Consider the following 27,551-nt stretch of genomic DNA (forward strand, 5'->3'; position numbering starts at 1 on the left):
GTCCACTCTGCGTGGGGCATAATCATATAGTACTGTGATTTTAATTTGCATTTTCCCTGATAACCAATTGTGTTATACACCTTTTCATATAATTACTGGTCATTTGGATATCCTCTGTTATGAAGTGCCTGTCCAAGTCTTTTTGCCCAATTTTTAATCAGGTTAGTATTTTCCTTGTTGATCTAGAGGAATTCTTTATATGTTCTGGGTATTGAGTTCTTTATTGGATGTATGTATTGCAAATATCTTTTCCCAGTAGGTGGCTTGCCTTAATGGGTCTCTTGGATGAACGGAGGTTCTTAACTTTAATGGAATTCAATTTAATTTTTTATTTTATGGGTATTGTTTTTGGGGTCATGTTTAAGACAGCTTTCCCAAGTTCATGAAGATGTTATACAATATTCTATTCTAGAGATTTATTGTCTTATCTTTCACAATTAGGTTTGTGATCTATCTCAAATTATTTTTGTGTGTATAGTGTGAGGTAAAATTCAAGATTTTTGTTTTGTTTTCCTCTCTGGATAGCAATACATGCAGATCATTTATTGAAAGGACCATCATTCCCCCCGACTGAATTGCAGTTGTGCTTTTGTTGTGAATGAGTTGACTGCAAGTGTGCAGGTCTGTTTCTGGACTCTATTCTGTTCTATTGGTCTATATGACCAGGCTTACCTCAATACCATATTGTCTTAGTTACTGCTGGTTTGTAAGTCTTGATATCTGGTAATATAAACACTCCAGATTTGTTTTTCTTATTTCAAGATTATTTTGGCTATTTTTGGTCCTTTGCATTTAAATATAAAATTTAGGATCAGCTTGGAAATTCTACTAGAAAAAAACTCCTGGATTTGACTGGATCACATTAAATTTATACGCTCATTGTAATACCTTAGCTAAATGACACACCCATCAGTGCCATGACAGTTCTGAGGTCAACCATAAAAGGCCAAAAAGTGGGCAGTGGCGCAGTTCCTGGAAATCTCTACCCCTTCTCCAAAATAGTTGGAATAACCCTCCACTCATTAGCCTATGCAATTACCCAGCCCGTAAAAACTAACCACCTCATATTTCGGGGCCTCTCGCCTTCTGAGATGGCCCACACTCTGTCGGTAGAGTGTATTAATTTCTCCCAAGGTCATTCTAGCCTTTTTGAGATGGACTGCATTCTATGGAATGTGTATCTCTCTAAGTAAGTCCACTTCTTACCTAAAAAAAAAAAAATTATACATCAGTTTGGAAAGAATTGACTTGTTTATAATATTGAGTCTTTCAATCCATGGACCTGGCATATCTCTTCATTTTAAGTTTATTTACTTGATCTCAACCATGTTTTATAGTTTTAAGGGTAAAAGTCTTTTGCACCTTTCATTAAATTTATTTCCGTGGTTTTTAAAAGTTTGGGGGGTGCTATTATAAATGGTATTTTTATAAAATTTCATTTTCTGATTGTTTATTGCTGGTATATAGAAATATATTAGATTTTTATGTACTGACCTTTCATCCATGGAGCTTGCTAAATTCATTTATTTCAGATAGTTTGTAGATTCTTTTGGATTTTGTGTTTATAATTATGCCATCTGTGAATAATAACATGTTTACTTCTTCCTTTCCAATCTTATATCTTTTATTTTGTTTCCTTCTCTTATTACACTAGCTAGGACCCCCCAGTACAACGTTGAATACAGGTGGAAAGAATGGGTATCTTTTTTCTTGTTCCCAATCCCAAGTGAAAAAGCATCCTATATTTGGCCATTAAGTATGATATTATCTAGAGATATTTTGTAGATATCTTTATCAGACTAAGAAAGTCTCCTTGTATTCCTAGTTTGCTAAGAGTTTTCTTTTTAAAAATCATAAATAGGTTTTAAATTTTATCAAGTGCTTTTTATGCATCTATTGAGATTACTATATACCATATACCATATATGATATACCATATATGATTTTTTTCTTTATTCTGTTAATATGGGGAATTACATTGATTGAGTTTTCAATGTTAAATCCCTCTTACATTCCTAGAATAAATTCTTGAATTTATTTATTTATGTGCTATATAAAAAGAAGTGTGTTGCTTAATTTCCAGGCACTTGGGGAGTCTCTAGTTAATCTTTTATAGATTTCTAGTTTAATTCCACTAGAGTCAGAAAGAATACCCTAAGATTTAAATCATTTGAAATTGGTTGAGTCTTATTTTTTGCCTCAGCTTATGGTCTATTTTGGTAAAACGTTCCATGTGCTTTCAAGAAAAATATTTATTCTGTAGTTGTTGGGTTACAGTGCTTTATATATGTTAGGCCAAGTTAGTTAATCATGTTATTCAAATTGTCTCTTTTCTTACCAATTTCTTGGCTGCTTGTTCTTTTAGTTGCTGAAAGAGGTGTGTTAAAATCTCCAATTATAATTGTGAATTTGTCTATTTCTTTTTCCTTTATTCAGTTCTATCAACTTCTGCTTTATATATTTTAAAGCTATGTTCTTGGTGCAGGCAAATTTAGGATTGTTATATAATTATCATCACAAAAAGTTTTTTCTATCTCTAATAATACCTCTTGCATCAAATCTACTTTCATTGATATTAGCTATGGTATACTGGTATTTTGAATATTGAAAAATTTAAAAAAAACTGATATAACACAGCACAATGCCTGGCACATGGAATTTATTCAATAAAGTATCTTATCTTTACACTTCTTCTTCACTCCCACTTACCCAAACCTTAGCCTTGAAGGGAAAAATTGGAGAGGAGCCAACAAGATGGAGAAAGCCAGGGCTTTGCATTAGATGGCATCAAGTAAGAATGACCAAGGTATATTTGTAGGATATTGATGTTTAAGAGGTAGTTTTAAGCTCTCTGCCATGTAATACTTCAATATGACTCCTGTTTCCACCCCCTAGTTCATTACCTACTTTAGTAATGGTAATAAGGCCATAAGGAAACAGGTAGTCATACATTTTTGATGACATAAAAATTGGTATAAATGCTTTGGAAGGAACTATGCATCAAAATTTAAGTGTGTGTATCTTTCAACGTAGCAACTCCATGCTAGGAATTTACCCTGCAGATAGATTCACACAGGTGCACTAGATTATATATACAAAGAACAACTCACACAGGTGCATAAGAGTATATGTACAAGGGTAATATAATTTGTCCCTCAAAGCATACTTTATAATAGCAAGAAGTAGAACTACCTAAATGTCCATTAATAAAGGAATAATTAAGCTTATTTGTTTAGCATCTATTTTGTTTATCACTTCTTACTTAAACATCTGTAGTTTTAATAATAGCATGAATTACTTTTGTAATTGAAATAAATTTATACATAAAACTAAAATATTGGACTAAAGACTATCATTTGGAAATCCTAACATGTCAGCATTGGAGCGGTAGTTCTGTCTTTTCTACTCTTAATTTCTACTCTTAATTTCTAATTTTCTTTACTCTTGCATTTCACACTCTTTTTCTTTTATCTTCTTCATGCTCTTGCTTCTTCTTTCCTATACTGGTGTGATGTAAGGTTATACCAGTTTTTTAAATGTTCCTTTTGGATGTTTACTAATTTATATTGCTTCCGTTTCATAAGCCAAGGATATCTGTCTATCGAAAGCAATTGCCCACTGTACTGAATAGCTTCCTCCTTCTTGTGCCCTCGAGACAAGTGTTCCCAGAAAGCAGCTTTTCGATAAGACTTAGCAGCAGGTAGCTTAGAGGAAGTAGGAAATAAAATTGACCACCATCTGGGTCACTCTCCACCCATCCAGGCTATCATCTTGCTGATAAGAGCTGTGTAGTCTAAGTGCAGGAGGGATTTATGGAAGGATGCATTTCTTTTGATCTTTAGGGACAAGCTCTAATTACCTCCATGCATATGAGCTTCTGTTTCTGTGTCTTTGAGTACTTGTCTCTCTATCATCATGTACCCTATAATTGTATCCCTAACTTTCATATCTTATTTTGTCTCTCTCTTTGTGCCTGAGCTGTGCTTTTTCTACTTCCTATGGTAAATGCAAACTAAATCAGATTCTCATTTCTTCAGAGCCCACTATTTATCTCACTTCCCCTCTGCTTCTATTCCCTGTTTCCCTGTATTTTACATTCACAGATCATAACACAGATCTAAACACATAATGCAGCATCCTCCCAACTTTATATCCATTCCCCTTCTTTATTTTTCATCAGTTAGATTTTCTATGAGCCTTATGAATTCAATCCTCTAACATAGACCATCTTCACTTTATTTAAACTATTTTTTTCTATTCTTTTTGTCTTCTCTACTTCATTTAAATCTGGTTCAGTTTTGTTCCCCCTTTCCCCTTCACTAAGGCCACTTTTTCTTGTATTCAGGTGTCAAATGTCCTTATGAATGATGACTTTCTCTTCCTCCCTATAAGGCAAGGTTTCTCAATCTTGGCACTATTGACATTTTTGGCTAATTCTTTGTTGTGGGGGCTGTCTGGTGCCAGGTAGGATGTTTAGCAGCATCCCTGGCCTCTACCCACTAGATCGTACCCCAAACTATGATAATCAAAGTAGTCAGCTGCCATTGCCAAATGTCACCCGAGAGAGTAAAATTACTCCTGGTGTAGAACCATTGCTTGCTAAAAGGGAAAGATACAATAAATTCATTCATAGTGTTTCTTTTGATGGAACATGTAAATGCAATAAAATGAACAGATCAATTGCAAATAGGTAAATGAATTTTGACAAAGGTATACATACCCAGTCAACCACTATTGCAATCAATCCCTATAGCATTTTCATTGCTCCAGAAAGCTTTCCAGTGAATGCTCACACGTTTGCTCTGAGACAACCACTATTATGATTTCTATATCCAGAGATTAGTATTGTTCTTGAACTTTTAATGAATGGGATCACACAGTCTGTGCTCTTTTGAGTCTGACTTCTTTAGCTCAACATAATGCTTTTGGGATTTCAGGTATGCTGTTATATATATCAGTTGTTCATTTCTTTTTGTTGCTGAGTGGTGTGCCATTGTGGATTCATACAAATAGCAAAATTTTGTTTTATCCATTCTTTTAATAGAAACTTTTGTTTTTTTACAGCTTGGGGCTATTTTGAATAAAGTGGCTATAAAAATTCTTGAGCAAGCCTTTTGATGGACATATCTTTTCATCTCTCTTGAAGTGGAATAACTGGGTCATGGTTTAGATATATGCATAACTTTTAAGAAACTGCCAGGCAGTATTCCAAAGTTGTTGCACACTCACCAGTATAAAAAAATTACAGTTGCTTCACATCCTTGTCAACATTTCTTAGTGCCAATATTTATAATTTAGTTGTTCTAGTGGGAATGAAGATGTATTTCATTTATAGGTATCATTTTCAATTTGTTGACAACTGATGGTGTTGATTGCTTTTTTATAAATTGAAGTATAGTTGATTTACAATATTAGTTTCAGGTGTTGATTGCCTTTGTATGTGCTTATTGGCTATTTATATATTCTCTCTTGTCAAGTGTCTAAGTCCTTTGCCCACTTTTATTGGGTTCTTTGTCTTTTTAAAACTGATTTATAACATTTTTATATGTTCTGAATATAACTTCTTTGTTAGATATATTTGTTGTGAATATTTTCTTCCACTGTAGCTAAACTTTTTATTATTAATGGTGCCCTTTGATTAGCACAGATATTTAGTTTTGATGCAGTCCAACTTATTATTTTGTCTTATGCTTAGTGTTTTCTCTGTTCTAAGAAATCTTTCTACACTATACTTGTAAATATATTTTCTTATATTTTTTCTAGAAGTTGATATCTTAACTCATATTTATATCTATAATCCATCATGAATTTATATTTTTACAAGGTATTTATATTTTATAATTTTACAAGTAAAATTGCTTTCCCAAACATATGTCTAGTTGTTCCAACATCATTTATTAAAAAAAAACTCTTCTTTACCCATTGACTTGCCTTTACCCATTGATTTGCACATGGCTTTATGGAAAATCTATTGACCATATGTGTGTCAGTCTATTTCTGGACTCTGCATACTGGGATGTGTTTTATGCCTAGCATAAACATGAGCACTTAAAAATGATATGTATTCTGCACTAGTTGCTTGTAGTATTTTTAAACGTCAAGGTCAAATTGGTTGATAATGTTGTTCACATATTCTCCATTCTTACTGAATTTTTCTGTCTAGTTACTCTACGATTGACAGTGGGAGATTTAAATCTCCAAGTTTGCTTGTTGATTTGTCTATTTCTCCCTTAATTCTGGCAGTTTTTGTTTCTGGTATTTTGAAGCTCTATTAATAGCTACATGCACATTTAGGATTGCTATATCTTCTTGATGAAATTTTTTATTATGTTGAAATGATTCCTTTTTCTCTCCTTTTTTGAGGTCTATTCTGTCCTATAATAATATACTAACACCAGCTTTTTTATGCTTGGTGTTTGCATGATATACCACTTTCCTTTTTCCCACTTTCAATTTCTATGTATTTATATTTAAAGTTCATCTGTTGTAAATCCCATATAGTTGGGTCTTGCTTTATTATCAAGTCTGAAAATCTCTTTTTAATTGAAGAGTTTAGTCCATTTATATTTAATATAATTATTAATTTAGCTACTTTAAGTCTACCATATTACTATATGCTTTTTGTATTCCCCTCTGTTCTTTGTTCCTTGCTCTTTCCTTATCTTCTTTTGTATTAATTGGGTAGTCTTAATGTTCCATTTTATCACATTTATTAGCCTTTTAGATATACCCTTCCCTGTTACTAATAGGTGCCAAAAGGGGTTATAATATGCATCCTTAATTTATGTCTACCTTGAATTAATATCGTATGTATGATGTAAGTACCTTTAAACAGGATAATTCCATTTGTCACCTTTCTTTCCATTCTGCTCTTGTTGTCATATATCTTACTTCTTTATGTTATTTATACCATAATACATTGTTTTTATTTTTACTTTAAATAATTTATCATCTTTTAAAGGCATTAAGTAAAGAAAACCAATAATGTATTATATTTACCTATATATTTATCATTTCCAGTGATCTTCCTTTCATGCTGTAGATCTGTATTTACACCAGACCTCATTTTCCTTCAGCTTAAAGACATTTCTTTGGTACTTCTTGCTGGTGAAAATTATTTCAGCTTTTATTTATCTGCCTACATTTTTAAAGATATCTTTGCTCAATATAGAGTTCTGTCTTGGTTTCTTTTAGCACTCTAAGATGTCATTTTACTGTTTTCTGGCCTCAATTGTTTCTTATGAGTAGTTAGTCATCTTTCCTATGGTATACCTAGGTGTTATTTTCTTTGTATAGATCCTATTTTAGGTTCATTGAGCATTTTAGACCTGTGGGTTGGTAGTTTAAATCAAATTTGGAAAAATTTCATCCAATATTTCTTTGAATATTTTTATGCCTTATCGTCCCTCCCTCTACTTCTGGGAATCATTTACATGTAATATCACACAGGTCATTTGGGCTTTTTCTTTTCTTTTAATGAAATGCTTCAGTTTAGATGCTTTCTATTTTCACATCTTCAAGTCATATGATCCTTTCTTCTGTAGTACCAGTCTGTTGTTGTTAATCCATTACAAATTTTTTTACATACATTGTATTTTTCAGTTTTTAGGATTCTCACTTGCTTCATGTTAAAGACTTTCACATCTTTCCTGAACTTCTTCCTCTATTCATCACTTATATTTATCTTTTCCTGTAATTTCTTTATCTTGTTTATAATGTTATTGTAAACTAATTATCTGCTAATTCCAAATATGGATCATTTTTGGATCATCTTTTATTGACAGATTTTTATTCTTATTAATTATGGGACACATTTCCTGCTTGTCAGCGTGTCTATTAATGTTTTATTATATAGTGGATGATATGTTGTAGAGGCTTTGTATTATGTTATCTTTCTCTGAGTTATGTTCTAGCAATAGCTTAATTATTGGTGAATATAATCTTGATTCTCTAGAGACTTGGTTTTAGACTTTTTCAGAGCAGATCTATTTCAGTTTTGCCCTTGGTTCTAGGGCATAACACTTAGTCTGTGGGTATGATACTTACCCCTAATCTGGAGTTTCAATGGAAACACAAACACCCCCTCTAACTTGGGCGAGGTTGTATTTTGGTGCAACCAATTTTAATCTTTGATTTAGAAAATGAAATCACAATACCAATAGATATGTAACAAAATGTTCACAGGAGAATTATTCATCATATTCCAAATTGGCTATTACTCAAAAGCCTGTCAATAGTAGAAAGGATGAATATATTGGTATAGCCAAGCAATGGAATATTATACAGCAATAAAGAATAATATCTACTGGTATACAAAATGTGGATGAATATCATTAATGTAATGTTGAATGAAAGGAGCCAGACACAAAAGAATACATACCAAATGATTGAATTTATCTGAAGTTCAAAACAGGCAAAAACTAAGCCATGGTGCTAGAAAGTCATTCTGTGGTAAACATTGGGGAGGAGGTAGTTGCAGGAAGAGGTTAAGATATAAGTTTCTGAGATTCTGGCAATATTCTATTTCTTGATTTTGGTGTAATTACCAGAGAATATTCACTTGTGATAATTACACTTACAGTTTGTGCATGTCTGTATATATGTTATACTTCAATAAAAAAATTTAAAACCAAAAAAAAAAACTTGGGTGAGGTTGAACCTTAAATTTTCTCTCCTCAGGACTGGGCAGTTGCTGAACTCTCTGTTCAGCTCTTTTAGGTGCTAAGCTCTTATTTTCCATTAAATTCCTTTGCAGTTTAGGACTCATCCAAGGATTGAGAGGATGCAGATTTGGGAACTTCCCTCTTGTAGTTACTTCCTTCCTCGGATTTCCTCCCTCAATATTCCACTGCTTTAGCAACCCAGAACTCTTACTTCTGGCTTTTCAACCCAGTAAGACAGCTGCTTTCTGCTTGAGCTTTTTCCAGATGCTCTGAGCAAACTGGGAATGCCTTCTGGGGGAAAAGCTGGTTAAATGTGGATCTCACCTAGATTGCTTTCCTTTTTTCAAGGGTCATAACTCCTCCAGGTTCTAACTGCTTTTCTTGGTGTACAGTGCCTTCAAAGAGCTGTGTTTTATATTTTTTCCAGAGTTATTACCGTTATCAGCAAGAAGATTAGTTTGATATGAGCAACTCTGCCATTAGTGCAATTGGATTGATCACATTGTTTTAAATAAATGATATAGTTAGGGACCAACTCTTCCAAAATAATTACATTATAGCAGAAGGCAAAGCCTAAAGCAAATAAAATAATTTTGGGTAGGCTTTCTAGTACTAACATGCAGGTGCAAACATACTTTTGGAGCAGTCAGCGTTGCACACATAAAGAGCAACCTGCTCAGTGAATTCATCTCCTAAAAATCTTCTCTCTCCCACTGAGATTTAACTTTCTTTTACCATCCATAAAAAGAATAGGGTAAAAATGGAAGGGATATTGTCCTCAATTTTCAGAACAAATTTCTGTATACTGATAACAACAACCATCCTGGCATGTGAAGATAATATAATACTTGCCTGTGTCACTTTCAATCCCTAGACTTCTCTTTCCTCTACCAGATAACTGAGCATCTGTCTCATATTTTTTCCTCCTCTTGCAATCTTGGATCAAATCTTCAGTGACGTCACTATTCATGTGGTATTCCACTAGTGACCAGTGCTTCACAGTTCCTCGTTCTCTTTGACCCAACTCTTGTCTATTTCTATTCCTTATCATTTGTTCAGGATCAATGTCACCTCCTTTCCAGTGGCTCTGTTCTATTGACGATTTCTGGGATCTCGAAATCAGTTATCTTCCCACATTTACCACATATTTCTTGTTGTCTAATGCTTCAATCCCTCACAACCACTGAAGCTTGTTTACCCTATTCACTTGATGAGATCACCCTTTCAACTCTGCTATAATATATTTTAGTTTATCACTTTAACATCCTTAATCTCAGTCTTACCTCTTCCAATTTACTGATTTCTGGACTTAAAGCCATTTGTTCATTTCTATACTGACAAAATTGGAGGAAAAGAAAAAAAAAAGCCCTGTTCCTTCAGCCTAGACCTGTTCTCCTGATTATTAACCTTGAAGATTTAAATATTTCTAGGCATAATCCCTGGCATCTTTCCACACCTTCTTAAATAGACAGAAGTGAAGGAGCATTATGACAACCTGACTCTACTCCTATATACTCTGCCTTTAGCCAGCACAACGCTTTAGATTACTCCGTTAATTCTCCATTTTCCTGTCTGTAAAATGAGGAAAACATCTGAAGACTTAAAGCCCACCACACCCCATCTCAGTATTTTACCAGCCCATTGAAGCTACAGAGAAGCAGATCCCACGCTACCAGGTTCAGTGGCAATAGAGGGAGGAGGGACTGACTGCCAAGTGGGGACTTGAAGTTCCAATCTGTGAAAATTTAGGCACTACCAGACTCAGCATGTTACAGGCCAGACCTGGGATGTAGTATGAACAGCAAGGAGGCAGCCTAGGTAGAGGTATTTGCTGGTCATTTTACTCCCCAGCACTGCTCTGAGTCTCTTCCTCAAGGTTTCATGCCCTCTTTTCATTCTTGTTCCAACTCCCCACAATTCCCTCCCCACCCCCCAAAACTTAATCTAATTGTCATTCTTAGTTGGTCCTAGTTATAAAGCAGCTCTGTTCCACATTGCTGTTTGTATTTACCCAATAAAGTTTTAAGTTCTGTAATATGCAAAGCATGTGATTTTATTGCTCAGTAATCTTTAAAAAATAAGAGCAAAATTAAATAAAAGATAATTTTTATTTCCTTGTGACATGTGCTTGCCTCTCTCTAGTCACCCTCCACCCCTGTAGGTTAATACCTGTAGGTAAATCACCCTTTGTGGGAAAAGGATTCCTGGAGTCTTATTTAAACAACAAAAACAGAATCAGTTAAAAATTTCCAAGGGTCAGTCTCTCCTTGTGACCTCTTCTTTGTTTGAAATTGAATAAAATTATATAGTCTATGTATTGATATGTGTTAAAATAAGCTCAGAACTATGTCTTTCATTCTTTACCTAAAGTCTTATGAGAACTATAACCATTTTCCTTGAATACCACCCAAGGCAAATAACTTGGAAAGCTGCTTTGATAAGATTAGAAAGTTATAAACAATAAATTCAATAGGCCTCTGTTATAAAACCAGTGTCAGGGGACAAGGATAATACCTACATTTTAAGGTTAACTCTTATAGTGAACCAACATCTCTTTGAGCATTATCAGTGGGATCTATCTGTAGTATAGTTAACCAAATGGAAAGAGGTAAAGAACTTTACAGTAGGCACTTCATATGTAAAATACAGGTTGATCTTTAGTCATTAACAAGCAACCTGTTCTGAACAGATAAAGGGGAATTAAAAATTAATCATACAACTAAACAATTGCTTCACATAGATAGTTATACTATATCATTCAGGCCTAACATCCTTTTCTCTACATGGGTTATTTTTTGTCTTCAATAAGACAAGCTTTTATTGACTCTGATTCAATTTTGCCATTACCTTTGCCTTTAAACACATTACCTTAGAGAATAACTTTTATTTTTTTGTCCATAGCCAAAGCTTAAAGGTTTTCTAATTCCCTTCTGCCTCCATTAGTGTTATAAAAGATTTTTTTGTCTATTTACCGTGTAAAAATCTGATCCATACTACACAAAAACTCAAAGCATTTTTAATAATCTGATGTTAATTTGACTTTATTGGCTTGTTTTTGTAAAGTGCAAAAGCCATGGGTCTTATATTTAAGAAGGAAAGTACTCTGCACATTTGTTCATAATAATTTTGTTTCATTCTCTTTCTTGTCTGCTCTCTTTTTCCTGTTTAAAACACAGTGTGTTACAACTATGATGAGGCAAATGATTCCTATAAAACCCATTGCTGTCAAAACTCCTTTCAACATAAAATCATCTCTGGCAAATACAGGAGCAGAATTTAGGGGAATCAACAGAGATGCCTGAGCAACATTAGACACAGCAGACTTTAAGGAGTTCCTATCTACTGCTCGTATTGCCACATAAATTCTGTGACTTTTTTGTGTCTCTCCATCAGGTTGATGTTCAAGTCCATTTGTGAAAAGCTCTGATGAGAATGTAAATATCTCCTTGGTACCAGCTTGCTGAGGATTTAACTTTGATGTATTCACTAAAATGGCATTGTTAAAGTCATCTTGAATATTCTGTAGACTTTTACTCACTCTTATTTCATAGCTGTTGGCTGAAATTAAAAAATACAAATGGGAAGTTAAGTGATTTTGAGTGAGCTTTCTAGTTTATTAGAAATGGCTTAATGACAATAGCAACAAAAAAGTCAAAATACCTATGAATAAACAAAGCAAGAAATATGAATGTGAACAAAACTTTAAGACACTACATAAGAACTCATACTAAAACCTGAATAAGAGGAAAGTTTTATTATGTTTTTGAATACCAAGATTCAACACAATAAAGATGTTATTTTTCCCTAAGTTACTTTGTAAATTTTACATGGTTTTATTAAAAGTGCCTCTAGTTTCTATTTTAACAAGCTTATTGTAAAGTTTAAATAGAAAATAAATGAGCAAGATTAGCCTTATAAGGTTAAAAAATAACAAATTTTTAGTGGAAGGACTGACTTTATCAGATGTAAAAATACTGTAATGCTTCAGTAACTGAAAAACTGCAGTACTGGTGCATGAATAGATTCATGTATAAAAGTAGACCAAAATACATTTAGGAATTTAGTATATGATAGAGGTAGAACCCAAATTAATAGGGGAAAGTAAAAATTTCTTGATAATGGTGTTATGACAATTGGGTAAAAAGCTGGAAAAAATAGGATCCATACTGCAAACCTTTATTCTTCAGGATAAACTCCAAAGTAAATAAAAAGTTTGATGTAAAAAAAACCTATTAAGTAGTAGGAAACAATGAATGAATTTCTTTATAAACTTGAAGTGGAAAAGAACCCTCTAATTAAGACTCAAAATTCACAAGCCATAAACATAAAAATCCATAAATTTATATACATAAAATGAAAATTTTCTACATGGGAAAAATCTCCTAAGCAAAATATAAACATATATGTTAAGTGACAAAAATATTTGTAACTTAAGTCAAAGATAAAGTTTAGTTCTGGTAATGGTTGAGTGGTTTCTATTGGACTAACTCACCAGCAGGTAACAAGTATAAACTCTGAAGAAAGAAAAGGGAATAAAAACAAACTGGAGCCAGAGGAGTTACAACTCATAAAAGAAGAGAACCAGGCTGTGACTGATTCATGTTTATACAGTTTTTCCTCCGAGGGCACTTTCCACTTCAGTACAGATAGCTGGAACTAATACAGAAAGCCACTATCTTCTTGGTTTTAAAAATCAGATGACTGAGTGTGGGATTGCCGAGTGGCTGAAAATTGAGGGAGCCAGAGAGGGATGAGCCCCAACTCTGTGTATTAACTTCTCTCAAATCATTGGAAGACCTCTGAATTGTACATGTGTGGGTGAAAAATCAAGGGCTCAAGGGGAAAACAGCAGCTAGACAGCTGAAAAATGGAGCAGAGTTTTATGCCAGTGCCCACCACAGGGGAGATATAGAGTTTGGAGTGTGAGTCTTGCCACATCAGAGGAGCTTGGTAAATATCTAGAGATGTCCATTAAAACACTAGAAAAGCTGTGCCTTAGGAAAAAAGATTGTGTCCCAGAATTAAGGGCTATGCCCTAGGATTAAGAGCAAAACTGAAATAGACAAACCCTAGACAAAAGTAAAACAAAGCCTCCTCAAATTCCACGTGATCCAAGGTAACTACTAGAAAATTTCAAAACTCTTCAGGGGAATATAACAAAGTCCAGAGTCTATAATTTACTACCACATGTCCAATATACAATAAAAAGTTACTAGACATGTGAAGAAACAGAAAATGTGATATATAGTCAAGAAAAATATCAGCAAATTAAAACAGTCACAAATGACTGAGATTTGAAATTAATAGACAAGGACCTTAAAATAACCATGATGAGTATGTTAATGGTCTACACACAAGACAAGCTGGATATAGTGAATGAAGAGATGGAAAGTTTGAGGATAGATATGGAAACTTTAAAAAGGAAGCAAACAGAAATCCTAGAATTGAAAAAAAATGCAATGAAAAAATTCATTTGAGAGGATTAATATCAGATTGGACACAATGGAAGAAAGAATTTGTAACCTTGAAGACACATCCATTAAAATCATCCAAACAGGAACTTCCTTGGTGGCTCAGTGGTTAAGAATCTACCTGCCAATTCTGGGGACACGGGTTCGAGCCCTTGTCTGGGAATTTCCCACATGCTGCAGAGCAAATGGGCCCATGCGCCACAACTACTGAGCCTGCACTCTAGAGCCCATGAGCCACAGCTACTGAAGCCCACATGCCACAACTACTGAAGCCCGTGTACCTGGAGCCTGTGCTCTGCAACAAGAGAGGCCACCACAATGAGAAGCCCGTGCACCACAATGAAGAGTAGCCCCCCGCTTGCTGCAACTAGAGAGAGCCTGCGCACAGCAACGACGACCCAATGCAGCCAAAAATAAATAAATTAATAAATTAATTTTTTGAAAATTAAAAAATATCATCCAAACTGAAGGGCTAAAAAATAGGTATAGAAAAATTGAACAGAATCTCAGTGACCCTTAAGATCCACTGATATATCCACTTAGTGTGTGTGTATGATGATATGATATGATATGATATACTGTACTATAATATTATATAATATAAATATTACCCAGGAAGAAAAGAAGAATAAAACTAGAGCAGACATTTTTTGAAGATGTATCAGCTGAAAATATTCTAAATTTGATTAAAAGAACACTCCACAGACTCAAAGAGTTCAGTTATCCCCAACAGAATAAGCATCAGAAAAGCACACTGAGTCACATCATGGTCAATCTGCTAAACACCAAAGATAAAGAAAAATAATTTACAGCAGCCAGAAGGGAAACAAGACACTTTATACTCAGAAAAACAACAGTAAGAATGATAGCTAACTTATGAGAAAAAAATTGGGGCCAGAGGACAATGAAATGATATATTTAAAGTGCTGAAAGAAACACTTGTTGCCCTAGAATGCTACATCTAGTGAAACTGTGTTTTAAAAATTAAGGGACATGTTTCAGAAAAATTAATATTGAGAGAATTGTTACTCAAAGACCTCAACTACAAAGGAAATGATGCTAGATAAAAATTCTGATCTCCAGGAAGAAAAGAAGAGGACTAGATATGGTGACTATACTATACAGGTAACTAAAAAGGATAATTTTTTTCCTCTTTAAAATTTCTTTAAAAGGCAAGTTTCTTTGTCTTGGGCAAAGATTGATTGTTTAAAACAAAAGCCATAACAATGCAATGTGGGGCTTATAACAAATGTAGAGGTAAAATATATGACAGCAAGACCACAAAGGATGGCAGAAGGGTAAATGGAATTATACTTTTGAAAGATTCTCACATTATATGTGAAGTGGTATAACATTAATTCAAGGCAGATTGTGATAAATTAAGAAAAATGCATGTTACAGAACTGCAAAATTTGGAGTAGATGAGGGCAGAATTTTGTTTTGATTTTCCTTATACTGTTTTGAACCTTTAAAATTATGGCAAAATACGTATAACATAAAATTTACCATTTTTTAAAGTGTATAGTTCAGCAGTGTTAAGTACATTCATATTGTTGTGCTGCTGTGAGCTTTCAAACTGTATTAATGTATTATCAACTCAAAAACAAAATTATTGGTAACAAATAATTGCTAGATGCAAAAAGAAAGCCACCTGTAGTACTAACCCACTCTAATAATATCATAAATCGTATCTAAAATGGCTAAAAATAGATTCAACAATGAACGGAGCAGCTCCAAAGGAGGATTTTGTTCTCAGGAATAAAAACCATGAGACATCCTGAGTTTTAATTAAACAATAAAATATTCTAGTGACTAGGTTTTGAGAATTTTCCAAATCTATAATAAGTTTTAATAATGAGACTCTTTCTATTCCTGAGTAGTAATTAGAGTAAAGCACCCTTAAAGAAGGTTGTCAAAACAAAATAACCTTCATATTCAAATTTATCAATCAGCCAATTTCCTCTGAGTGAACCCACTTGAGTTGCTTTATACTGTGGTTCAAATACGATGGGACAGATATGGATGAGAAGCTAGGCTGACCATCTGCTCTACACTCACAATGGAACATGTCCATTGTTCCTATGTCCCTTGTTCTCTATGGAGGAAGCCCTCCCCACGGGGCTCTCCCTGAGTCATCTCCTGGATAATGAAACAATATTCCATAAGCCTTAGCATTTACAAAGATTTTCTACGTACATAGCTCTCCCTCTGTGAAGTTGACCATCCCATTTTAAAATAAAAGAGACTGGGACTCAGGAGGTTAAATGTGATGTCCATGGTCAAGTTAGGAAGCTGTAGTGCGGGAAATGAACTCATTTCTTCTAACTCCAAATGTCATATACTTCCTACTGTGAACAACTATTAAAGATGATGCAGGACAACTGTGTAACTACAAAGACTCCAAACTAATTCAGCTCATACATTCATGAAAGGTTTCCTTCCATTTACAATAGTTGTGGTCTTCCTCCTCTCCCCGTGAAAAAGAAAATGGGCTGGTTCTGCATCTTTGACCTCTTAGCTATATCTCTAGTTTTGACCCCTACCTCTATACTCCCAGTATATTTTAAATGCTGATATTTACTGAGCACTTAGTATGGACCAGACGCTGTTTTAATCCCTCTCTGTGCCTTTTCTCATTCAATTCTCTCAACAACCCTCTGAGAGGGGTACTCTCACTGTCTGCTTTTGCAGATTAGAAACCAGACGTTTAGAGAAATTAAGTAACTTGCCTAAGTTACACAGATAAAACGTGGTCTGTCTGATTCCAGAGTTTAATACCCTAACACTATGCTCTACAGCCTTCTATCAGGCTACACTGTCTCCTATTTCCCAATAATTGCTACTTTTCCAGTTACCAAGGTTTACACTTTCCTTAGCATCTTTACCAATAAATTTCTAGTACGGAAAGCCCTGGGCTTGGATTGAGGACATGCAGAGGGAATCAAAGACTTGACCCCATCTTTACCAGTGGGAACAGTTCCCACTTCCTCTCTTCATTTGAAATCCAAACCATCCCCTAAGGATTATTATAGATTTCTCCTGCATGGATCCTTCTTCCATCCAATAAGCGTAACTGAGGGTTGGGGGTGGGGGAAATGGGAAAAAATTGCTGTCATTGAACAGCTTTTTCAGAAGCAGCAAATTTTCAAAAATTTGTAAAGATAATATGTTCAATGACAGTTGTATAACAAGATGAAAAGATATCAGAGGAAACAGTGTGAAAGTCAGGCTGTTAGACACGTAGGGAAGCTACTGAGTGCAAGGAAGGAGGCCCAAGATTGGTGCTTTTTGTGGTCTGTCACTACTCCAAAGGCTCTGCCCAGGCCCCTGGCATTAGAAACTGGCCTTTGCTCTGCTTCCACCCACTCTACAACCTTTTAATACCTGTAGCTCCCAAAGTCTGAATTATACAAATGGCACTGTGTAATACATAAAATAGTTTTTTGACCATTTTATGCCTTTTCTCTCTTAGCCTAGGATTATAAGTTCTTGGAGTGTGATACCATCTTAAATTACTGTTATATAATGTTTAGCACTGTGCTGGGCACATAATAGTTCCTTAGTAAATAATATATTTTCACTTTAATTTCTGGAGAAAACACAAAGGAAATTAACTTTATAGCAGAAATACAGATTATGCCTTGTACTCAGTTTTAAAAGTTATTTTACCCACACTCTTAATGAAAACCTAAGGAAATAACCCATTTCCATAATGCCTTGTCTAAATACATTCCCAAACATAATAATGATCTGGTAATATTTTGCTTATTCCATGTACTTTGTCATCTTTTACAATATATTGTATATGGTGAAGAGTTGGAACTGGATATACATTGATATGCTTGTGCATATATGAGATGTTCATTTATTACTAATAAGGTTTTTAAGAATAGTCAAATTTTTCATAATTGTAAAGCCAGAGACATACCCTTATTGTTTCTAACTCTGGCCATAGAGGAGAGTATAACACCTTCCTAGACAACAATTTGTAAAAAAAAAGAGGTGATGAAAGCACATGTTTATGAGTTAAACAGACACCTACTTGCTAGTTGGTATACTCATAGCTAATTGGGCAATTTTGCCATTGCTGGGTCATCAAGTCAATTATGACTGAGTGATGTCATCAACTTAATACACATCCAGCCATTCCCCGCCTCCCAATCTTTTGTCACTTGAGGTTTCACATTATAACAAGCTTGATCTGCTTCAGTCATACTGCTCATCAGGGCCATTTATGTGAAGGTATGAAATCCTCTCTTCCCTTCTAAAACCCTTTGTAATACCAATTCTAAACTAAAGTCCCATTTGGTTGTATTTCTTCCTTTCAAGCCATTCATAACCACTGATACTGCACATTCACTTTCTTTCTACTCTTCATTCAGCGGTGTAGTTGAAACCACCAGAGCTCTTGAAAAAAGCAATTCCCAGTAGTAATGGGAGTCTGAGCTTGTGTTTATCTCTTTTAACACACAACTGTGCTTCTGAGGCAGTGAGGAAAGAGGAAAAATACTGGGTGGCACCATGCTTACTTTTACATAAAGATGGGAATGAGTATTGGTGGCTCCTTACTTCAAATAAGAAGCTAGAGAACTCTCTAGCAGCACAAACCAGGAGCCCAGAAAACTTACTGGGCCCACTTTCTCTTCCGTTTTTTATCTTATATGTCATCTCAGTTCATCTTTACAATACTTTATGAAATAGATAGTTTTAGTCCTATTTTCCACATATGCAACTGAGGGTAATAGAGTTTAAGCAACCTGCCAAAGATTAAACAGCTGGACTTATAGCCAGAGTGGGAACTACTTTTTTTCTAAAGTTAAGTTACAGCTGTTTCCATTATACAAGTGATATGCCCATCCCACAGTTTCAATCGTTTCACATCTCCAAACTTTAAATTAGGAAAATCCTTAATTTAGAATGTAAAATGTTTCACTTCCTTCCTATCTGGCAAGAAGAGGTAGATTGTGATAACAGAATTTCAAGACAAAACTACAATATTGACTGTTTCTCAGCAGTGCATAATTATTTGTAATTAAGATGTCTTCTGGAGAGAGTAGTAAACAGAATTATAAGCCAAAAAAGATGATCCAAGTTGAAAGCAAGACTGGGAAAGGCCCAAGGTGGTCACTGTTATTGACCAATATTGATGACTTAGCTCTCAATAGAGAAGGTTGGTTCCTACAGAAATCTCAATCAGACGCATCTGGAAATAAACCATTTAAAGTGTAATCAATGATAATCATGTTCTGGTAATGGCAAAGATGTTGGAAAGGTTATTCTTTTAGAAAACATTTTCTGTTGAGTTGCTGTGGGGATCAAGAGATGAGGTAGGTGGAAGCCTGAAGGCTGGCATAAAAGCATTAGAAAAAGGAAAGTAGCGAAGGAACTCATCAATGCCCAAGCAAGGGTTAGAAAGCTTCAAATCAGGGAACTGGTCCCAGCCTCCCTAACAAAAATGATGACCAGAAGTAGCAGAGGACAATGCACCAAGTATTTCATGACTTGTGGAATTATTCCCTTAAACTTGACTTGAAAGCCCTTGAATAAACACCATCTAATCTTCAGAAAACTAATCACCTTCAGTATTTGAAAGTCCATGCTCTGTAAAGAAGAACCCATTGCTTCTGACTAGACCACTGTTACATGTGGTATTTATGTTTCCAACAAAGGTTTCTGTATTAGTGTCAGTCAGTTTACCAGGGCCTCGTCAATCCTGGGGGAGCTGATACATTCTCTTCCTAGACTCCAGGATACAGGGCCTTATCAGCAACTCAAAGCTTGCCATGCAATCCTCTACAGCTTTGTCATCTGTAAGCCCCCAAAGCTATTTTTTACCCAACTAACCCCTGACATAGTTATTGGAAATGCCACCTTGTAGAAAAATAGGTAATGAAAGCAAGAAACCTACCCTGGCCCTGATCAAAGTCTTCTCCAGGTGCTGTCCAAGATAAAGTCACCTCTTCTTCTGATTTTACAGCTTCCAGGTCAATAATTTTGCATGGCGGAAACACATCAGGATGTGGGTCAGCTGGAACGCCCAGCACAAAGAAAGAACCCCCTGAGCTTATTCGGCTAAAGCCCCACTTTTGCTCTTCCTCTCTCCTGCCCACTGATTTTCTTGGGGCATTCATCTGAATATTACCTGTGACACCAAAGAAAAGAATAGCCAAAACAACAAGTTACCATCTCCTGAATAGCTTGTTTTTGCAGATTATTGAGAGACATTTTAAGACTTTTTTTTCCTTTGCTACATCTTTAGAATAACAGTTTGTTTATTCAACAATTCATTCATCCATTCATTCATTCAATAAATATTTTTAGGGCATATGCTATGCCAGCAATCACAGACGAAACAGTATTGCTCATGGAATTTACAGTCATATTTATAAACATATATTTATAAATTGTAATAAATGTAAGAAGGAAAAAAGGAAGGGTACTATGAAAGTAAATAACACAGTAATATAATTTAGAGTGGTATCAAGGGAGTAACATTTAACAATTACCTAAAGGATGAATAGAAGTCAGCCAGATAAAGAGCGGAGGTTAAGAATATCCCCGGCAGAGGGAAGAGGTTGTGTAAAAACTTCTGAAGGGTGGAGAAGAGCTTTGAAAATTAGAAAAATGTAATTAAAGCAAGGAGGAGAATAGTTTGAGATGAGACAGGAGAGAGAAGTTCAAGTAGGACCTCGTGGGCCATTGTAGTGGTTTTAGAGCTTAATCTTAAACATGCTGTGGGGAAGCAGGGCAGTGATATGATCACATTTGCTCTCTGACAGGTCACTCTGGCTGCTGTCAGTGGAGAATGGATTTTAGCACAGGAAGCAATGAGGCCACTGCAACTGTCCAGATAGGAGAAGATGGTAGCTTGGGTTGGGTGATAGCGGTGGAGAGGAGGCTAGTAGGCATTTTGAGATGCATTTTGGAGAGAAAATCAGCAAAAGCTGGTGTTGGATTTGAATATGGAATGATGAAGAAGGGAAAGTTGGTGAACAAAAAGAATAGCTCCCAGGTTCCTAAAATGAGCAAATGGGAAGAGAAACAGGCTATGGGGAGGAGACTAACTATTTAAGTTACGAGGTTTGTGATTCCTGTAAAACATCTAATTGACGATGTCAAGGAGCCAGTTAGATATGGATTTTAAGCTCAAAGAAGAGGTTTTAGCTAGATTTAATCATTTTGAACCTATGAATTAGGAAGTTATAGGCTTATAGATGTTATTAAAGCCATATAGGTTAATAAGATTACCTAATAAGAATTTCAGCTATAAAAATAAAAAGTATTTACTAAGTGCTTGCTATGTGTCAGGCACTTTTTAAGGTACCTTATATTATCAACTATTTAATTTTTCAGCAATGCTATGAGGAGAGTACAATTATTGCCCCCATTTTTACAGATGACGAAGCTGAAGCACACAGAGGCTAAGTAACTTGCCCAAAGTCACACAGCTAGTAAATGGAGGAACTAGGTTTCAAACCCTGGTAACGTGGCTCCAGATAGAAGAGTGAAAAGAGAAGGTTAAGACTAAGCTTTGATAATTGCCAACACTTAGAGGCTTGGTAGAAAAAGAGAAGCTGGAAAAAGAGCCTGAGAATAAAAATGCCAGAGAATAAGAGGTAAGCAGGAGAGTGTGGTATCATAGAAACCAGGAAATGGCAAAGGAGAAATCAATCAGCTGTGTCAGGTACTGCTGAGTCAGGTAAAATGAGGACTGAAATGCATCCTTTGGATATAAGAGCAGGTAGTCATTGGTGACTAAGGCCAGAGCAATTCCAGTGGAGTGATGTGGGTGGAGCTCTGCTTGCAGTGAGCAGAGTAGTAAACTGGAGGTGAGAAGGTACAGTCGGCAGATTTAGATTTAATTTCAAAGAACTGGATGACAGGGAGTAGACAGGTGGACAGTAGCTTAAAGGGGAACCACCAACATTTTTTTTTAATATGGGAAGTAATAAATCATGCTTGAATGCTCTTCAGAGGACATGCAAGGGAGAGCTCTCAAGGACCCTTGATAAGCAGGCTGGGTGGAATCCAGAGCAGATCCAACAGAGGCACTAGGGAGGAGAGGAAGGAAGTAGATGCTGCTGTGCCCGGAGATTTGGTGGTGTGAAAACAGAGCAGCTCACATTTTTCAATGCAGTGTACTCTCAAGGTCATCACCTGAAAATGAGCTGATAAACGAATGTTATGTGAGGTAGGCATGCCTAGGGAAATCTAAATTTTTCTTTCTGTGCTATCAAGGGCCTATATGATGTACACAGATAAAAGCAGAGTTGAATATGACTTTTCTATTCTCAGTGTACACTTGATGTTGATATTTGCATCCTTTAAATTCATGGCTTTAAAAAAGATACTAGACCCGTCAGTAGCCTGCAAGCTCCTTGATAGGAATCAAGTCTTATTCTACCTGGTATCCCAAGTTCTTAGGACTAAGCCTGTCACCTAGGAGGCCTTCAAAAATGTTCGATGTATAAATGAAAGAGGGAATATCTACTTAGAAATGAAGTATTACATCTAGATACAAAATCATATCTTTGTAGTAAAACTGTGTTACCTTGCAAATTGATTTATATTGGTTTTGAAATAATCCAAATTATTTTAAATATAGCTGAGAGTAAATTGTGTTCTAGGCAACACTAAAAATATCAGGAGATGCAAATCCACTATAGCATCTTTATTGTTTTCTACTGAAAAGTACATATAGTACAAAAATATAGTATCATGTTATGGTATGGTCCAAATGATTAGTTATAGCTGCTAAAATACATGAAAAGTATTCATAAAGATTCTGCAGTTTTTGAAATAAGAATGATTAGAAACATTTTTTGAGATTATATTTAAAGACTACAGCATATTTCTGTTTGTTATACTTTAACCACTGCTTCCCATCAGGAACTATTATAATAATGGTGTTTAAAAAATATGTGTATCTTCTATGTATTTGGCACTTTTATCTTGAAGGAAGACAGGACATCTTCAGGAAGCCCTCAGTTTCCTGTAATATCCACACTCATATTTTTTCAGGAACTCATTTCCTGTGTGGATTGTTTGGGCTATTTGCTTCCTTCTTTAAATTGCTAACAACTTTTTGCCTCTTCCTCTTTCCTCTGTAGAGGAAGTACAGGAGCTATACAGGAGAAAACTCAATAAACCTCTTTGCCTGGTAGTAATTCTGATGAAACAGTCACAAGAAAGAGGTCAAAATAATGACTAAAATGAGGGTAGGAGAAATCTGTGGGAATTACCTACTGCCTTCCTGTTATCTACTATCATGAATCACTGAGGATTAAAGAGATAATCAACAAATTACGCATTGACTTATATAAAAGAGTTTTGAAATTCACCTCTCTCTCTGATACATACACACACACACACTCATCAGAAATATACACATTAAATGATGTTATTCAAATAACAGTGCCAATGATTCTTACCGTTTGTTATGTAGCCTGGTACGTACATAGCATGACTTCCTGGGATAGAGTGGGCTAGGGCACTTATGCTGGGAGAATGATTGACATGCACTTTCAAGCTATATCTACCATTTACAGCAAAGGAGAAAAAATACCTCGAGTAAATTCCGTCATTTTTTATAACATCAGCACCTGTTAATATAAAAAAAACTCAATGTCAATACTTATCACAGTTGATTACTAATATTTAATTAAATCATTAAAAATAAGATTTATTCCCCTTGTTCTTCTAATTTTAGCATATGCTGTTATGCTCATAGCTACTTTTGATATTATCAGGTGATTAAAATTCCAATGGCTCCATAATTTCTCCTTGTGATTCCTTAACCTCTGAAAAATTATTTTCTAAAGGTGAATGAGTTGTACCTGCTTCAGTGCTAATAAAGCATTTAATAATCACCTTTAGCGCTCTCCTTCCTATCACTGAAAATAATACTAGGTTTTCATAGAAACCAAGCACATTCTTAAGCTTATTTATAGTCACACACCCTTTTGAGATAAAAGCTACTCTGCTCCCAGTGAATAAATATATATGTACATATACATACTTTCATGCAATTTCAAGGGGTTTATGAACACCCTGAAGCCCTGATGAAAAAAAAAAAAACTTTGGTAGTTGATATAATAGTGTGAAATTAATTTCCTCATTAGAGGATACGTGGGTTGTTCTAGATTCGAAGGTGCTCATTGACTTGGAGTTTGACAGGCTTTGGTTCTGTCCACTTCAGGAGGATATGCCTTGCTTCAGGAGGCATTCTAAAATCTTGCCCAGTGCTAGACTTCTTTCCTTTTGCATTGGTCCTCAGAGAGTCATTCAGTTCCAAACCAAGCCCATGACTGAATGGCAGCAAGGCCTAGATTCCAGGGCAGCCATGGGAGGTGCAGCTTAGCCCAAGTGCAGATCACATTCACTGTTCAAGTGCAAGTGGCCACATGGGGCAAGCAGCTTGTCCTATTCTACGGTCAATTCACTTCTCACACCTCACACCCAGCCCTGTTCTCTAGCATTGCATCATCACTAAAGTGCTCTAGAATCCTCACTAGAGAGGCAGGTCTGCTCCTTAACATGAGAAAAATAGGAGCATATTTTATTAAAATAAAAAACGCTAAGCACCTTATGATCACAGTAGTTTTAGAAACCTTTTTTATCTACTGGAAAGAAATCAGATCTTGATATTTAGTGGTTTAATGATTAATAAAGTCTATCTTTGTTGAGAAATGATAAAGAAAAATCTCTTCCTGCCACGGTTACCACTGCCACCTCTTTTAATCATTGAGTCAGAAAGAAATGGGAAAGAACACTGGCTTGGGTGTCAGGGCACTTGTTTTAAGGTCTGGATCTGCCACAGTAGCTGTGAAACAATCCCTCTGAGCCTCAGTTTTCTCATCTATAAAATGGGGATAACATCTCACAGGGTGGTTGTGATGATTATTTGAGAGTGTGCATGAGAAAGTATATTTAAAATTATAAAGCATTTTATATTGTTCATTAATTTTATTAGCAGATAAGTACTATTTCCATTATAAACATAAGTATTAGACAACTATGTGCATGTGTGTTAAGTATAGGGGAAAAATCTAAATTTACACTTCAATGTTTAAACAACCTTTTCATTGTTTCTTTCATCAGGGTATAAATTTTGACATCAAACAAACAGAATGGTTCCAGGGAATAAATATAAAAGCCTATTGAGGTGCTCTTTCCTAAGACAGCAGGATCTGTTCCCAGGCCAGCCCACAGGCTGGGGCTAGGGAGGAACATTCTGCAAAGTGTATTTTTGGACTATATACAAAAAGTAAAAGGTGTGGCCAGGGATAAGCAATCAGAGTCTGAGAAGTTTGTTTGGATCCATTCCAGTAGGCAAAATAAGAGGACTTGTCTAGTATCCTCTGAGGTGGCCTTGAACTAAAATCCTTTAAATGAACTTTTGTTTCATAAATGTCATACAAGATTGCCATGGCAAGATACTAATGGGTTGCCAAACATAAGACTCTTTTTTTTTAAAATTTTAATTGGTTTATTATTATAATTGCTTATACTTAATTGGTATATACATTTATTTCTTTAATCTATTTATTATTCTCTACAAACAACGCATTGCCTTATAGCCTACACGTAGGGCAGACCACATTAAAGCACCTCAGAACAAAATTCTGCCTGAAGTTATGGGCTCAGGAGAATCACAGCAAAATAACCTACAGAGATTTTTCACATAAATTGTCTTGTTTTAAACAAACATAAGACTCTTAAAAAATTTTTATCTTTGAAACAACAAAGAGAAGGAATATGATTTTACTGGTAGATCAAACATTGGGGCTGCCAACATAAACTTTGAGGTTTATTGTCATTCTGAGAATTTAGTTTAGGAAAAGGACAGAACAGAAAAGATAAAACAATAAAGGAGTTTGTTTTTAAAAGTTAAAACAAGTTAGTCAGAAAGAGTCCAAGTGCTGCTCATTGCCCAGATTGATGCTGTGGTGTCTGTGAGGTATGATGATGAAGTTCTGAACTCTCTCTGTGCAGAATGACTGCTTTGAAGTAGGGTTTTGTTTTGTTTGACTTTGTTTTCCCAGTGGTGGGGAAATCTCTATCCTGATTCCAGTAAGCTTTCTGGCCTGGTCTTCTTGTTACCAAATAACACATGTAAAAGGCCATGGCTCTGCTCTCTCATCAACCCAGCTACTTGGCTAAAGAACAGTCTATGGTCAACTCAATTTCCAATTTTCTCTTTAACGGCCGGGCAAAAGAAGAAGAAATGGATTAACTGTCATTGCCTCTCCCTTTTGGGGTTTTCATTTGCTATTTTAATTGTCCAATATGATTATTTCAGTGAATAGGAAAACTGGTGAATCCTAAAGGAATGCGGGCATGCCTGTTCCCAAGTGGCCTTACTAAGTGTGGTCAGTGTCACTGGACAAGTGGAAGCCAAGACCTAGGTGTCGGGCGACTTCCTCCCTCCATTCTGCTCACACACAGCCACTCTGAGGAGCCTCAAGGAGACTCTCTTTTCCCAAGTTCACATTTGCTTTCCCTGTGCAGGTGGAGACCTGTAGCTACTTAGTATGTCAGTGAGTCCATGAGAATTTGAGATTCTCATAAGATTGGGTGAGGAAAATAATTGAATTGGAAGAATTTTAAAGATAAACTTAATATTGATACTGCAGCATCAGAACAGCTCTTGAGAACATGAAAAATTACATGATATTCCTTGTTACCTGCTCCATCATCAAAAAGTTTCAGCGTAACAGGATCTGCAGTCTCTGACTCAATTGTAGCAGTTACAGTGGCATTGAGAATGGGATAAAACCCCTTTCTCACAATTGCATAAATTGTCACAGGATGGGGAAAATGGGTGCTGTCTCTTTCCACAAAGGCTTCCACAGTGGCAGGGGGCACGGCTGAGCGGGAGGCACCAGAGGTCACTGTCACTTTCAAGGCTTGAGGAGAATGATGGGTATTGTTCAGTGTGTAAGTCCATAGCCCAGGCTGCAAAACAAAGACTTCGTTTGTCAAGTGTGAAGAAAAAAATCAACCCTCATTTTAAAGTGTAAACTTAACCTCGTAGGGTTTTTTGTTCTTGTTTTGTTGATATTGCATTTTCTAAAACACTACAAAAGAATATCAGGAAGAGTAATGTTGGTTAAGAGATAACTAAATTCAGTATTTACATGGCTTTCACTGTACAACCCACTTTCATTGTTAGGTAACTCTTTAGGGAATTAGACCCTGAATTTATTTTGGGGGAAGGACACATCTTGATTCACATTTTTAGAGGATAACAATGTGTCCAGCTTCAAAGTACTTGGCAAATATTAATCTGAGCCCCTTCACCCTACAGGAGGTTCAACGTTTTTATTCCTTTTATATAATGGAGAAAATTACAGCAAATTAAGTGGACAATTATGATTTATGTGGATAACCTGGAATAAAAGGCAACAGTATCCTT

The 27,551-nt window shown here is 35.5% G+C and overlaps 2 protein-coding genes across 4 annotated transcripts in view; both read right to left on the reverse strand.

Annotated features, from left to right (window-relative positions):
- CLCA1 (chloride channel accessory 1) overlaps positions 1–12,222 on the reverse strand; it is a 74,938-nt gene extending 62,716 nt beyond the window's left edge. The window contains exon 1 of one of the 2 annotated variants that reach the window (XM_022580935.3): positions 12,202–12,222. Coding sequence is in view for 1 of the 2 variants with exons in the window: in XM_089920059.1 (XP_089776185.1) it covers positions 1,062–1,066 (5 nt within the window). In the remaining variant the exon portion in view is untranslated. Of the gene's footprint in view, positions 1–1,061; positions 11,466–12,201 lie in introns of those variants that run through there. The other variant, XM_089920059.1, reaches the window with a different exon arrangement.
- CLCA2 (chloride channel accessory 2) overlaps positions 11,615–27,551 on the reverse strand; it is a 37,205-nt gene continuing 21,268 nt past the window's right edge. Inside the window, exons 10-13 of one of the 2 annotated variants that reach the window (XM_089920057.1) lie at positions 26,821–27,091; positions 23,566–23,736; positions 20,043–20,276; positions 11,615–12,221 (exon numbers count right to left, since the gene is read on the reverse strand). In XM_089920057.1, the coding sequence (XP_089776183.1) occupies positions 11,779–12,221; positions 20,043–20,276; positions 23,566–23,736; positions 26,821–27,091 (1,119 nt within the window). In that variant the 3' untranslated portion in view covers positions 11,615–11,778. The remainder of the gene's footprint in view (positions 12,222–20,042; positions 20,277–23,565; positions 23,737–26,820; positions 27,092–27,551) is intronic. The other variant, XM_022580918.3, reaches the window with a different exon arrangement.

This window comes from Delphinapterus leucas, chromosome 1 (genome assembly GCF_059928025.1).
Source record: "Delphinapterus leucas isolate spDelLeu-1000000601 "Yukka" chromosome 1, BTC_Dleu_Yukka2, whole genome shotgun sequence".
NCBI classification, from domain to species: domain Eukaryota; kingdom Metazoa; phylum Chordata; class Mammalia; order Artiodactyla; family Monodontidae; genus Delphinapterus; species Delphinapterus leucas.